Here is a 16,509-nt window from a genome sequence, read left to right as displayed (position 1 = left end):
GTTAAAGGCAGGTGTGTTGAGGCAAGTTGGAGCTAAACCCTGCAGGGACACCGGCCCTCCAGGACCAAGATTGGTGACCCCTGGTCTATACTATACTACACTACTCTATACCTGGGTGTTATTTTTTATTGTGATCTTAATTTTAAGTCTCATATTAATCAAGTTACAAAAACTTGTTTTTATCATTTGGGAAATATTGCCAGAATTGGTTCTTTCCTATCTTTCAATGATGCTAAGAAATTAATTCATGCTTTTATTTTCTCTCGGCATGATTATTGCAATGCTATTTGTTTTGGTTTACCAAAAAGTTCTATAAGGAAGTTGCAACTGATACAAAATGCAGCAGCCAGAGTTTTAATGAAACTGAAGAAACAAGAACATATTACACCAGCCTTAATAGATTTACACTGGTTAGCTGTGCACCTAAGGAAATATTTTGAGATTGTTTTATTAGTTTATAAGGCACTAAACAAACATGACTCCTCCTTACATTTCTGACTGCTTATCGAAATATAATCCAAACTGTTTTCTACGCTCTTCAAGCACTGGACTTCCACTCTGTAAATCTGATGCGATCTGGCGACATTTCTTTTAGTCACTTTGCTCCCAAAATTTGGAATTGTCTCCCAAATGAAGTGAAAGAATCCCCCAGCATTCATGTGTTTAAAAAGCATGTCAAGATGCACCTCTTTAAAATTGCGTATGAATACAACAGCTTGTGAAGTGTTTGCATTTTATGTATATTGTATAGGTGCATGTATGTATGCATGTACGGTGTGTGCATGCATATGTGAGGACTATTGTGTGTGTGATTGTGTAGATTAATGCATTTATGCGTGTACATGTATGCTTTTATCAGAGTACATATTTTGCTTATTTTGCTTTATTTGTCTATTCTTTTTTTAATTTGGTTTATTTTAATGCTTGTTGGTTGTTTGTGAAGTGCTTTGAGTTGCATATATGTAGGAAAAGTGCTATACAAATAAAATGTATTTATTATTATTATTATTATTATTATTATTATTATTATAATACAACTGCAGGTTAACTATGCCTATAATCACTTTAACTGTTGAATGCTATTAGTTACAAGTTAATAAGCAACTAATAAAATTATAATAAAGTTATATTTTAATTTAATTTAAATTTATAATTTAATATTGTTTTATAATTGCGATGTGACATTTGGCTTGTTACTGGGGTTTTTTGCAAGCTAGTAATTCTCTGCATTTTTAGAAAATTGTTGTTGTATATTTTGTAGTGCTTTGAGAAAAGTGCATCATAAATAAAATGTATTATTCTCATTATTATTGTAACTAATACCTTAATTTTCTGATTTTGTAAAGCTGCCTGTAAACGATAATTATTTTGAAAAGCACAGATCTGCACTTTGAATTTTAACTGGAAACAGTAGACCATTAGTGTACCTTTAAAATACTCAATTCATTACGCTGTACTACAAATTGAGACAGATTAAGACATATTTTCAATATTTAGGAGTGATAGTATTTAAATTGGGATACAGCATTTGTGTTGGCGACTTTAAAAGACATTTAGCATTTTTAAAGTGACAGTGCATCAGTGTAGTTTTCAGGGAACTAGCAAGATATAAACATGTAAAGATGAGAAATTGCACCTCTTGGTAGCGAGCGAGTCCTCCATTGACGGCAGCATCGATGACTCCGTTTAGACACATGGTTAGCGGGTTGATGTTCTGCATCTGCCTGGTTTGACACTGCGTGATCAGCGTCCGCAACTGCAGGTTCTTGTTTTCAATGACCTCAATGGCATTCTCCAGTGGACTCACTTCCACCTGTGATGAAAAAATATATTGTACGTTACACTAATAGTACATTACGCCACAAAAACCTTGAAATAAGCTGCCAGTAGGGCTACATTTTCGGTTATTTTACAGACTTATGTCTCTATATATATTATACTTTATATTATTTAAAACTATAAAAATGACAATAAAAGTCACTTTGTTGAAGTGTAGAGTTGAATTTTCAACATCAAACGTCAACAGAGCAGAGATCAACATATAAATAATGTAATTCACAACCGTAAATAAACGGAAAACACTTAAAAATCAGAAAATAAGCAAACTTTTAATTAACAGATTTGTTTTACAGTGTAGAGTTTTTCCTTTAAGCTTAATGCAGTGTATGTGTGTCAGAATCACACAACAGCAGAAGTTTGCTGGGATATCAGTTTACCAGTTCCCTCCTCTCCACTTCAAACCATCGAGAGATGCCTGGCAGACTCTGAACAAGTGTTAATGTCGTCCTTTCTACCCACAGGCTCTAAAAACACACACAGACACACAAACACAAAAGCTCATTGAGAGAGCACACTTCAACTGTCAGAGAAAGTCAACAACGTCCCAAAGCGGCAGCAAAATATACAACGAGAGAAGACTTTCCTCCTCCAGCATGTATAATACATATCATTTAATCTACACTTTAAGCAGCTCGTTCTCAGCAACACAGACTCCACATATTAAATTTCGCATTCATAAATTCATTTCCCCTGTATAACAGAGGAAGAACTTCAGATTGCTTGATTGGGATATTCAAAACCACCCCGGTCCAATATAATCGTATCATCTGGATGGCATCGCAGCCCAAGTTTACCTCCAAATGAGATTTTCAGACATTATTACTGGGCGGTAAGTGGAGCGGGGTGCCGAGTACCCCCGGTGTCTCTGAGAATATAATATCTGGCAGGCTAAACAGTTTATTTCAAACACAGTAACCGCCGGAGGTCGGGGGGAAATCTAACCCCTGCGGTGGATCGAATCCACGCCGAGGCTGTGATTGTCTGTGCTGGATATATTGAGTGAGAAGGGGAAGGGAAATGATATTTGGAAGGAGCCAGTCTCTCAGCCCCTAAAACTTTAATTAGCCTCTCTGGACCGAGGCTGTGAATAATGCAGCATGTGAGAGAACACCTGAGCTCCAAACACACACACACACACACACACACACACACACACACACACACACACACACACACACACACACACACACACACACACACACATATATATACACACACTCAAAGTGAAAGAATGAATAGTCACAAGAGTGAAAAGTGAAAGAAAAATGACATGAAAAGAACACCGAGTTCACCCCCTAAATGAAAAACTCACACATTATTACTCGCCTCCATGACTTTTTTACCATCTATACAATTTGAAGAATGTGCTGGTCATTTTATTTTTGCCCATTTACAATGAACAGCCTTCAGAAGGGAAAGGACATAAAGGGAATGCAGAACAGTTCATATGACTTGGACACTAAATTACAAACTCAAATAAGGCGTACTTGTGGCTTTATGGTTGAAAAAAAGCAAATAAATGACAACAGAAGCATAAAATCTAGTGTATATAAAGGCACACAGAATCCATTAGCTCACCTTAAATTCGTTTTCTTTGTCCTTGGTGCCCTTGTGAAATGGCCGGTCATAGCGAAACCTCCAGATGTGGTTGACCTTATAGAAGCTCTTGATGTTATCGGGGACGCCGTCACGCTGCAGGACATCCTGGCTGTCTGGGATTGGTGTGACAGCATAGATTTGCAGATCTGGATGAAGATCCGTCAAGGAATTTGCAATGTGTGACGCTCAAAAACAAATGCATTTGAAGTGCAATAATAATACATTAATAATAAATCTCTTAAAATGAATGAATGACTTTGCACATTACAGACACTCCAAAAAAATGATGTTTGCTGTTTTATTCAACCTACTTCTTTACATTTGAAGTAGAACAACACAATTACTGTTATTTTTATTTTTGGAGGGGGGAACAACTTAATTTTTAGACTTGCAGATCAGAACAAATATTCGTTGCAATCTGTGATGCTCAAAAATAAATGCATTTGAAGTGCAACAATAATAATAATATATTAATAAATCTTTTAAGAAGTGTTTTCATTCAAAAAATTCTATTTTAAAACAAAAATGCACTTGTTTACATGCATCATACAAAGCTTCTGTATATATGATAAAGTCAATGCAAACAGCAACCAGCACATTCTTCAAAACGTCTCTTTTTGTGTTTGACAACAGAAACAGTCATACAAGCATAAAACAAATGCATTTAAAGTGCAATAATAATATTTTAATAGATCTTTTTAAATGAATGAATGATTTTACACACAACATACACTCAAAAAAATGACATTTGTAGTTTTATTCAATCTACTTTCTTTAAAATGAGCTGAAACAACACACTTATTGTTTTTTGGTGAAGGGACAACTCATTTTTTTATATTCAATCTACTTAAATTTGTATAAACTAGAACTAAAAGATACCACAATATTTATCTGAGCTTTTAATCCCATGCCCTCCTAGACATGCTTTGCGCTCATCTGATGCTGGTCTCAGTCAACGCAGGTAAAATCAATGGAAGGCATTCTCTTCATTGGCACCTAAAGTGTGGAACCCTTTACCCTCTGATATTCGCAACACAGACTGTTTTTAAATCATGTCTTAAAATTACTTTTTAGGGTAGATTTTATTTGATTATTATTAGTTTTAGACCTATTACTATTGTTTTATGTGTTTTTAATTATTGCTTTTTTGCATTTACCCTTGAATCTTTTAGTGCTGCACATTTTAAATGTCTGTAAAGTGCCTTGAGGTGCTACTTTTAAAGATAAAAATAAAGTTTATTATTTAATATTATTATTATTTTTATTATTAAAAGTTAACTTAATTCAGGCTTCATACACATTTTTACTACTAAAATTCCATGACTTTTCAATGACTTTTCCAAAACTTTAAGGTAAATATTCATGATCTTGTTTCAAATTTCATGTTATGTCTACGTACACTTAGTAAATGATAAAAAATGCATGTTCAAATTTATTACAGCATATCAAAAAATATATGACAATCCATGTGGTTTATATTTATTTTTATATCTGTAAAATAGTTTTTAGAAAGTATCTTGCTGTCTGCGTGAAAGTCTCATAATGATGGCTTGTGTTTTCACAAGACTTAAGACTAGTACAAAGTAGCCTTCAGCACCCACAGTATCTTACCTGTGCAGTTAGACATTGCTTCTGGACACGACACTCAAAATGCATCTTGATTTATGGTGAAAGAGAGGCGAAGGTAAAATTGGTTTTGATTTTTTTAAGTTATTGCTTTTCTCTACCCATTTAATTTTGTTAAAAGATACACATCAAATATAGTGTCAAGTATAAGCTAAGTTAATCTCAAATATTTTTTCAGACCTTTTCAGGTTTTCCAGAACCGTATAAACCCTGTTAATTCCTTCATGTCCTCCCAACACAAATCGTTTGTGTGGAACCCAGTATTTTTTGTAGTATATACATATATTTACAACAGTTTTATACAGTATTATTTGATTATTTAATATTAACTTTTATATTATATTATATTATATTATATTATATTATATTATATTATATTATATTATACTATATTATATTAATTATATTATATTATATTATATTATATTATATTATATTAATTATATTATACTATATATTATATTAATTATATTATATTATACTATATTATATTATATTATATTAATTATATTATATTATATTATATTATATTATATTATATTATATTATATTATATCATACTATATATTATATTATTTATATTATATTATACTATATTATATTAATTATATTATATTATATTATATTAATTATTATATTATATTATATTATACTATATTATATTATATTAATTACATTATTATATTATATTATATTATATTATATTATATTAATTATATTAATTACATTATATTATATTATATTATATTATATTATATTATATTATATTATATTATATTATATTATATTATATTATATTGTAAAGACAGAGTTCAATATGAGATTTTGCTGTATTACTGCTATCTCCTCCTCACCAACAAAAGCAGACAACATTCCATTTGGAAAACACCCCCCGCCAAATGTTGAAAACCCCAACATCATGTGCCTTACAGATACGAGTTCTGATCAGCACATAAATATGAATCGAGCAGGGCAGACATCCAGGAAGACCAATGATTAATCGCTGGCTTTGGATAACAAAACGCTGCGCTCATGCAGTTTGACCGGGCCTGTCTGCTCTAATTGTGCTGAGGAGGACGTCACAAATTCTCTGAGCTCCAGGCCTCCAGGTCCGTGTCTCATCAATTGAGCAAACGCTCTCCTATGACCTGCTGTCTCCACCGCTGATGTGTGCACAGAGAGAGGGGAAGGGGATCGATTAGCAGACACGTGGATGTCTAGTTAAAGTTAGCGACTCTGGCCTTGGTGGAGTAGGGCTGATGTTCGGTCACACTGAAGTACTGTAAATATTTTATAATTTGCACAGGTAGTGTTTTCAGCCAATGATAAACTTCCAGTGAAAGGTTTATGTGACTATTTTCAATTTTACATGCTTCCTTTAACGGATGTTGCAATGTAATTAAAATACAATCGGTTAAGCAGTTTTAAGTGTTCATTTAGTTGTTTAACCGTAAAACGAGATGAAAACTAGCACCATCAGTAGCAGCAGGCTACTGAAACTCCATTGAAAATACTGGGATGAAATAAATTTCCATATTTTAAAGACATGACATGGAAAATTTTTATTTAAATGAAGTGCATCTTGTCTAGTCCGAGACCCACTTTATTTCGTATATCAATTAGGCAGTGAAGATCACTGATTTTGAACGAAATCAGGTCTTAAACATGCTGATTTTATAATAGCATGACATTTAGTGCTTAGGCTTGCTGATTGCAAACTAAAAGTCAGTGTGCATTTACTGTACTGTCTATTAACGAACAATCATATGTTAAACTTGTTTGCAAATCACCACCAGGTCCCACAATGATATTGGTGTAGGACAATTTGTAGTATCACAACATTGGGAAAGTTGACTGCGACTCCCAAATAATGTGATTTCAACTTAAAAGTCTGTGATTAAAGTAACAGGAAGGATGTTTCACATCAAAATGCTTATTTAATGCACACCAAATTCAATTCAAACTCTAGTCCTTAAGGCCTGGACACACCAAGCAAGATGTTCGAGAGGAAATACAAAGTAGTTAGTTGTCATTTTGTTGAATTTAATAAATATTTGCTTTGATAACTATTTAATATGGATTATGAGAATATCAGACATGTTTGCACAAGCAAATCTTTCTATGGTGAGTATGAATACTGTGAAAATGGTAAGCACTGGTTTGTTTGTGTGCAGCACTAGTTCCCTTTTTGTTTTAGCCAATATTTTTATTAGTTGTTTGTTTGTGGTATCGCTGGTTTTACAGACACCACATGAACATCACATTAAAATCAAATGTGGAACACATGAAAAAAAAACAAGTGAAGCATATACGTGGTTATGAAACATTTGATTTTTTTGTGATCACATTTCCACATGCGAGTTTCATATGAAAATATTTCAATACGTGTTCCATTTATGTTCCATTTATGTTCCACATATTTCACATGAAACTGCACAGGTTTTCTACCTCTCGATCATATTTTCACATGTCTTCAGTTATTCTTATTTGGTCACAAGCTTCACATAAAAACAATGTTTCACTAGTGTTCCCCATTTATGTTCGACATATTTCATTTGCGTTTTTTTAATTTAATTTAATTTATTTTTTTTTATTCTGACCGACTGTTTTGCACACTTCATTTCAGTGTATTGTGTTCAGATTCCTAAGTATAAGCTATATTAAAAAAATACCAACTGTTGTGAACCTGCAAAAGTTAGACTCTTTTTAAGGCAGAGATGTGTGAAGGATACACTGGGCTTCAGCCTGGTAAATGGTCTGGTCAGGCTGGTTGGCGTGTTGCATTGCGATGGCATGAGGGAACTCATTGAGCATGCGCTGCTGGAACGCCTCCAGACGCTCGTAGTCATGACCACGACACACAAACTCCTTATTCTGCACATCACACGCACACACACAAATAACCTGGTTAATACTGACACCAAGTGGACTTCAGAGTTACTGTCAGAGACAAAGAAGACACAAACCCGTAGAAAGAAGGGGAACTTCTTGCCGTAAAAGCCCACTCTGAAGAACTCCGGCTCCAGCCGCTGTTGGTCCATGATTTTATCGTAAAACGAAGCCTCCATCATCTGTGATTTGCATATGGTTAGCAGACTGGTGCACACACTTCATGCATCTAATTAATTGTGAACATTTCCTTCATAAATATATATTTGCATGACAATATTCCACATTCTCTGCCTGTAAATGTTAGATAAATGACTTCTGTTATGAATGGCATTCTTGTAAAATGATGCATTAAGTCACTAATTAGGGTTGATGTGTAAGAGTTATGTTAATGAAATGTTGATCCCTTTAAGAGCTAAGGGAAATGCGCTTCTTTAAAGAGCTGTAACTCACCCTCATCTTGCTGAGGTTTCTGTAATCGTAGTAGGATTCATACTGGTCTGCTAACTCTCTGCACAGGAGGATGCCGTTCTCCCAACACTGAGGAGAGAGAAGCGTTTTAATTCACATGCAATTTTATAAAGTACCAGTAGGAGACACTAGAGCACCATTAATGTGAATAAAAAATAAAATAAAATAAAATAAAATAAAATAAAATAAAATTAAATTAAATTAAATTAAATAAAATTAAATTAAATCTAATTAAATTAAATTAAAAATTAAATTAAAAAATAATTTAATTAAATTAAATTATTTGAATACAAAAACATTAATATTACTTTATATTTCCTAATTAAACCAATAATATAATAATAAAATAAGATTTGCCTACAAAAAGTTAATTAATATGGCTTAATATTTTCTAATTAAAGGAAATGCTTTTTAAAGCAAGCAAGAATAAAGCACAAATAAAATAAATATAATGCTTTGAATACAAAAATATATGAATATTGCTTTCTATTTTTAAGTAAACCTATAAAATAAAACATGATTTGTCTACAAAAAAATAAACTAATAAGACTTTATATTCTCCAATCTATTGTAGTTTGTACTGTACTTTTCTTTTATATATCAGCGTGCACTTTGATCTGCAATATTTTATAGTGCTTAAAAAAAAGATGAGATCTATTTCATTTGCCAAACACTCATACACTAAGACGTATATCATTCATCAAGCAGAAACGTTTCAGTGATATTACTTTCTAAATCCTGCATCCCGACAGATGACTCCTGCCACAATGAAAGCAGACAACAAATGCACTGATTTTTCACTCTCATCAGCAGACAAAGTGATTGAGTCGCTGATTATGTAAATAAAAAAAACTGCTTGAAATACAATCACCCATTGATAATTGCATAACAAGAAGCAAGATGAAAAATGAAAGGAAAAATGCAGAGAAAATTCAGACCTTTCCGCGATCAAAGTTCTGGATGATTGTGAGATGCAGATACTCCTTTCTCTGCCACTCGCTCTGCATGGGATAACTCAAAAACTCCCTCAAGGGCCTTTCAGACCATTCCAGCAGCTCGTCATACAGCAGAAGAGTATACGAGGCCTCTGTAGAGACAAAAAACATGATAAAATAACAGTGGAAAAGAAGATTAGAGAGTGATCCATCCATCCATCCATCCATCCATCCATCCATCCATCTATCACCTTTTTAAACATTTACACTAAAACATTTCCTGGATAAACACATACTTATCAATTTAAAAATATGCGTTATATTAAAATATGTTTTATCAAAATATGTTTTTCCTCCCCTTTCAATAAATATGTACAAGTATATACATATATCTCATACGTACACACCACGCTAGAACAGTACTTTACAAAATAACCTTTAATATCTTTTTGGTTATTATTTGTTTTTTTTAGACTTTAAGGTCAGCAGAGTAGTATCATGAAAGATTAGTTTAATAGATTTGTCACATAATTAAGGTATTAAGGTATATTATCATCGATAACTGGAAGTAATCTGAACATTTTCTGTCATTTTATTCAGTGTTTTTTTATTATTATTATTTTAGATGTAATTTATGTTTTTTTTATTGTGCTTCAGTCTATGCAACTTATGAAATATGTGACCATAACAACAGCCACAATCAATAGTGTAAATATTTGGGAAATTAAGATTCATACATAAGATTTGCATTGATGTGTGGGATTGTTAGGATTAAAAAAAAAAAAAAAACGTTTCACTGAGATGCAACCATCTAAAAATCTGAAATTTGAGGGCTCCAAGCATCAAAATACCTTCAAAGTTTTCAAAATTAAGTTCTTAGCAGTGCATATTACCAGTCAAAAATTGTGTTTTGGTATATTTACAGTAGAACACATACAAATATCTTCATGAAACATGATGTTTACATAGCATTCTAATGATTTTTGGTTTTAAAGAAATATCAATCATTTTCACCCATACAAATATATTTCAGTGTCACACAATCAATCCTTCAGAACTCATTTTAATTTTTTAATTGTTATCAATGCTAAACACTTAGTATTGGCTCAGTTTTCCATAAATCTTCTGGAAGTAAAATTTTGATATGGGCTCCAGAATACAGAAAATGTAACTCATGAAATATGTGACCACAAAACCAGTCATAAGTGTCAATATTTAGGAAATTAAGACACATGCATCATCCAAAAGCTTGACTAGATCGTATTAATAGGATTTGAATTGATGTGCGGGATTGTTGGATGAATAAAAATTTGATTAAAAATATTGAAAAGACAACTATTTGAAAATCGAGATTTTGATGGTTGCAAACATCAGATCACTGAGAAAATCAACTTTAGATCTGTCAAAGATTCTTAGCAATACATATTACCAATCAAATTGGGTTTTGACACATTTACAGTAGAAAATGTACAAAATAACCTTATGAATTATGATCTTTACTTAATATTATAATGTTTTTGCATAAATTAACAATTTGACCCATAACAAAAGCACAATTTTGGCTCTTCCCAAAAATATACCCAGTGGAACATAAGATTGGTTTTGTGGAGGAAAGCCATGGATGCTTAAAAAACGTCTCTTTCTTAGGATAACCTCAAATATAGCCAAGCTGTGATCTAACAATTAAAAAAATGTGCTTTGTTCTCTAATGTTATTTTCTCTGCCTTACGTGCTTCAATCTGATAGCTGAAGTACCTGTGTAATTCTGTGCTTTCAGATGCAGGTCATACAGCTTGTGAATGTAGCGGATGTACATCTCTTCTTTGTTCAGCTCCGTTTTGTAGAAGTTCTGCAGAAAAGAGACAAAGAGCTGTGGAGATGATGCTCTTCAAATGCTTCTCAGCATCGCTCTGCTTTATATGAATGGATTTTTAAGACACTTGAAGAACGTATAAAAGCAAAAAAAAAAAATAATCATTCCATTCTAGGTCATCAACAATACAGCCCATAATAGGGAAAAAGATGTGTTTTGCTGAATTAAAGCGCTAAAAACTTCTCTTTTTCTTTACCTCCAGGTCTTGAACCAAGACTGAGAGCATTCACTATAAATCTAAACTGAGATGGACCGATACTCAAAGCAGGTTTTGAGTGAATAATACTTATATAAAGTGATAAACATTGATATAAAAGATAGTGAATAACATACCAGCAGACTGACTGTACAGCCGATCTTTTTTCCATCCACTTCTCCCAACTTCATACAGTCTCTGCAAAACAGAAATGTGTCCAATGTGACAAGCAGCAGCAAAGTTGCATTTTTAAGAGTGTTATTAATTGAGACATTGTTGTGAGCCATTTTGTCAAGCGTTATTGGATTTTTAATGCATTTTGAGAGGTCTTATTGATCGAGTTTGAGGCTGTTGTGGACCGTTTCATTGCAGTTTACATGTGCTTTATTGCGTGTTATTGTTTTCTCATTTTTTGATGAGGGTTATGGATCGAATTGTGATGGGGTTTCATTTTGTTTTGTTGCAGTTTGACATGCTATGCATTACTGCGTCTTAGATGTCGGTGTAGTTGTTAATGTAAATGATCTATTATATGGTGAATTTCAAAAATATGTGTAGTGTGTGTTATTTATTTTTCACTGATTAATGAGGCAGTAAATAAAAAAACAGTAATATTCTGAAACATTATTGCTGACATTATTTTTAAAAAGACTTCTGTGACAAAATGCTGAATTATTTGCATCCTCACTCAAGACATAAACATGAAATAATTTTAATATCCTGACAAACCACCTGTAGAGACATTCTTCTCTCTAAATGCATCGAACTTAACTTAAACTCCATCTTAAGACCCAATAAGGAAAACAATGTTTACCTGTGAATGTACCACACAATCATGTTGCACAACTTGTTTTCCTCAACCATCCTTTAGCACAATATCTTGCATTTTTGTTCAGCAAAAGTACTTGTACAGACTATATATAGTCAGTTGGGTTGTCGGTATAGCTAAGTACTTATAGTATATGTAGTGGTTAGTATAGATAGATGACCAGTACATTAGTTATATATAAGCTTTAAAAAAGCTCTCATGTCCAGTCTTGTGTTCATATTTATGATTGCGTATCTTTATGTAGTGCCATGATCCTGTTAGATATGACATTTCGTTCCACTGTATTTCCACTCATGTATTGATATAACAATGAAGCTCAACTTGGCTTGAGCATAAAACAATTACTATTATTTACTGGTTTATTACCTGCCTATTATTAGTTATTAACTGTTTATTAGTAGTTCTAAAGTATGATCTTATCCTTCAACCCTAATCCAACTTCTACCTTACTGACTATAATTGCACAGCTAATTAGTGGTTTATTAAGCTAGTAGTGTTAGTTAATGAGTTGTTAACATTGTGAATTGTGAAAGCGTCACCGAAATATCTTTGCAAAACAAACAAAAGTATTTAGTGCTCATTTTGTTCAATATAACGCATTGCTGTTGAATAAATATGCTGTTTTCTCTCTCTATCAGGAATGTATTAAATGTGAAAAATGGAAATTATATATTTTCATGATTTAGTTCAATATAGTGCATCTCCCATAAATAAACATAGTATTGGCTCTCTCTTAAACTAAAAAACTTTAGTCTGAACAGCTAGTATTTTATATCAGTTTAATGCATCTCTGTTGACTAGATATACTACTCTCTCTCTCTCAAACAATGTCTGAACAGCTAGTATTTTATCTCTCTATGATTTACTTCAATATAACGCATCTCTGATGATTAAATATACTATTCTCTAAAATAAAATACATCTGAGCAGCTAATATTTTATATTTAGTTAATTGATTTCTGTTGACTAGATATACTATTCTCTCTCAAAAAAATGTCTGAACAGCTAATATTGTATATATTTCCATGATTTATTTCAACATAATGCATCTCTGTTGAATAAATATACTATTGTCTCTCACTCAAACTAAATAACAATGTCTAAAGCCAGTATTTTATATGAATTTAATGCATCTCTGTTGACTAGATATACTATTGTCTCTCAAAAAAACTGTCTGAACAGCTAATATTGTATATATTTCCATGATTTAGTTCAATATAATGCATCTCTGATTAATAAATATACTATTGTCTCTCTCTCAAACTAAAAAACAACGAATGAACAGCTAGTATTTTATATCTATTCATGATTTACTTCAAAATAATGCATCACTGATTAATAAATATATTATTGTCTCTCTCTCAAACTAAAAAACAAAGACTGAACAGCTAGTATTTTACATCCATCCATGAATTACCTCAAAATAATGCTTTTCTGATTAACGTCTCATTCAAAAGACGGCACTCACTGAGCAGTATAGGGTCCCCATCACTATACTGGGGCATTAGGACCAACCAATAAATAAGCTATAATTATTATTATTATTACAGTGAAATAATTTATCAAATATAACAGGGTGAGGTGAGCTTGTGTCGTGGACTCTCCGCCCGCTCTGAACATACAGGTTGGGTTTTCAGCAGTGGTGTGAAGGAGCCGCCCTCCACTCTTTCTAACAAGCTACAAGTCGTTTATCTAACTAACTTAATCTTACTTATTAAACAAAACATTGATTCACTAGCTTTTCTTAATGGTATTACTATAGTAGAATATAGCCTAAGGTGGATGTATAGCATTTTGCAAAAAAAATAAAAATAAAAAGTTATGTTATGTTGTGTACATTCTGGCCCAATCTAACTCAGAATCTTATTCTTATTAATCAATCTTTGTATATATTATTCCATATATTTATGATTTATAGTTTTTTTTTTTTACCAATTTAAGAAGTTTGACAATGCTAAGATAAGTATGTTGCAATGTGGAATGGTTTTTAACTTATTTATGAACTATTTATGGACATAAAATTAAATAACAAATATCCTGGATTTGAAAAATATTGTGTTCCTGGCCTTCAGTGAGCTCAAGTAATAGTTTAATGTACAAAAATTGTGAATCAACTTGACTGTTGATGTCTTAAATAATAATGTCAAATTACCAACATTTTTAAAAATGGATATATCCCATTTTGCAATGCAATTTTTTAAATAAACGAATGTCTCTCAAAAAAATAATGTCTGAACAGATAGTGAATCAATTTACCGCATATCTGTCGACTGGATACATAATTCTCTCTCTTTTTTTTTCTTTTTTGTAAATCATCCGAACAGCTAGTATTTTATATAATTGCATGGCTCTCAACTCTTAAATTCAGACAGGACTGATGTGTTTTTCTGCTCAGTGTCATACCTGTAGTCCAGCAGTCGCTCCATTAAGCGCGTGACGGTGGCGATGAGAGAAATCCCGCTCTCTCTCCATGTTTCCCTCTCAATCTTCTTCAACAGACTGACAGAGAAAACACAAAACAGCAGAAAAGAGTCACATTTCTGTCCATCACATATCACATCATGCCCTACACACACATACACACACACACCTGTCCAGCACAACACATACGTCATCTTACCTAGGATATGGACCGAACAGAGGAATTCTAGTCCAGAGCAGCATTAACAAAATAAAGTCATGTTAATAGATTAATGTCAGCAGCATCCACTCATACTGTGTTAGTGCAGTTAGTAGAAAGTAAGCGGAGTAAATGAAGAATGATACACAGCTTGAGAAATAAAATCAGCTGTCATGCAAAAATCCATAATTTTAATTACTCAAGTCATTATTGTAATTTATTGTAAAATTTCTGTTACAGTGTCTAAAAATGGTTTAATTATTTTTAGAAAATATTTACTATACATAATATTAAACTAGATGTATGTTGAATATAATGAATATAATAACAAATATTCATCAGATGCAATTACAGGGTTTCTGCAGGTTTCACTGACTTGAATTTAAGATATTAAGACATTTTTAAGACCATAATGAATTAAATTTTAGACTCATAAAGGGCTAAAGGCTAAGGAACTTTTCAAATGGCCCAGATGGAAAAGATTTTTATTTGACCTATCAAAAAATTATTCTTTAAGTAATTTAATACATTTAAAAATACAATAATAGAATAATACAATAGGTTAAAAATTACATTTTTAAATAAAAGGTTTAAAGTTTTATTGAGATGGATTGTTGGTGATTGTATGGGTTTTGACCAGACTGGTTAGCTATACATGAACGAAAGAAAATGAAGACCTGCTTAAAAAAGATTTAAGACCTACAACGCAATATCTCTGCAAACTTAAGACTTTTTAAGGCCCAAAATTTGGATTCAGAGATTTAAGGCATTCTGAGACTTTTCAAGAGCCTGCAGAAACCCTGAATATACCCTGATGCAATTGATTTTGTTTGTTATTTTTTTCCATTTATTTGTATTTAATTTTTTGTGTTTTTTATTATTATTTTTAATAAGTTTTATCTTATTTTTAAGTCTTTCTATCAAAATGGCGGCAAAAAATGAAATATTAATAAATAAAATCGGCAAATCACACATTGTAATATATATATATATATATATATATATATATATATATATATATATATATAGTTTTTCTAATTTTTGTAATCAAATGTAAATCAAAATGTTCTTCCTATTGTATAAATCCTAAGTTAGCATGTCTAAAAAATGTGTTAAATTATTTGCAGAAAAGATATACTGTGAACTATTATTAAACTAGATGTGCATTCAATATGCTGAATCTCATATACAACAACATTCATTAATGTGATTAATGTCACAGATGCAAATAACTGTTATGCAACTAATTGTTAAAGTAGTTTTTGCATTAATTTGTATTTTTGTTGTTTTTGTATTCCTTTTTTAAATAAAATTAAGTTGTCTCTCTTTTTGAAGTCTTTATATTAAAATATTCAGCAAAGTTCAAGCTAAAAAAAATTTCAAATACACATTGTAATAGATAGATGAATAGATGGATAGACAGACAGTTAGACAGACAGACAAATAGATATTTCTATTAATATTTGTAATCAAATGTAAAGATTTGACAGCGCTCTTCCAGATAACTTTGGTGTCGTGATCAAATTTAACTCGAACTCAATAATTTATTAAATGAACAACAGCAGAAAACAAAAATAAACATTTCACCATCGGCATCATTAATTATTGTACTCAATTTAGGTTTAGTCAATT

The 16,509-nt window shown here is 31.8% G+C and overlaps 1 protein-coding gene across 10 annotated transcripts in view; it reads right to left on the bottom strand.

Annotated features, from left to right (window-relative positions):
• The window catches only part of dock4b (dedicator of cytokinesis 4b), a 158,497-nt gene that overhangs the window by 27,463 nt on the left and 114,525 nt on the right, over positions 1–16,509 (bottom strand). For 5 of the 10 annotated variants that reach the window (XM_087247539.2, XM_087247543.2, XM_087247540.2 and 2 more), the window contains exons 33-43: positions 14,878–14,904; positions 14,661–14,756; positions 11,566–11,626; positions 11,115–11,208; positions 9,363–9,511; positions 8,407–8,493; positions 8,031–8,135; positions 7,797–7,938; positions 3,418–3,584; positions 2,217–2,303; positions 1,637–1,813 (exon numbers count right to left, since the gene is read on the bottom strand). In XM_087247539.2, the coding sequence (XP_087103665.2) occupies positions 1,637–1,813; positions 2,217–2,303; positions 3,418–3,584; positions 7,797–7,938; positions 8,031–8,135; positions 8,407–8,493; positions 9,363–9,511; positions 11,115–11,208; positions 11,566–11,626; positions 14,661–14,756; positions 14,878–14,904 (1,192 nt within the window). 10 annotated transcript variants of the gene reach the window in all.

Source organism: Danio rerio, chromosome 4 (genome assembly GCF_052040795.2).
Source record: "Danio rerio strain M-AB ecotype USA chromosome 4, GRCz13ab, whole genome shotgun sequence".
In the NCBI taxonomy this organism is placed as follows: Eukaryota; Metazoa; Chordata; class Actinopteri; order Cypriniformes; family Danionidae; genus Danio; species Danio rerio.
This window is presented reverse-complemented; position numbering and strand designations above follow the sequence as displayed.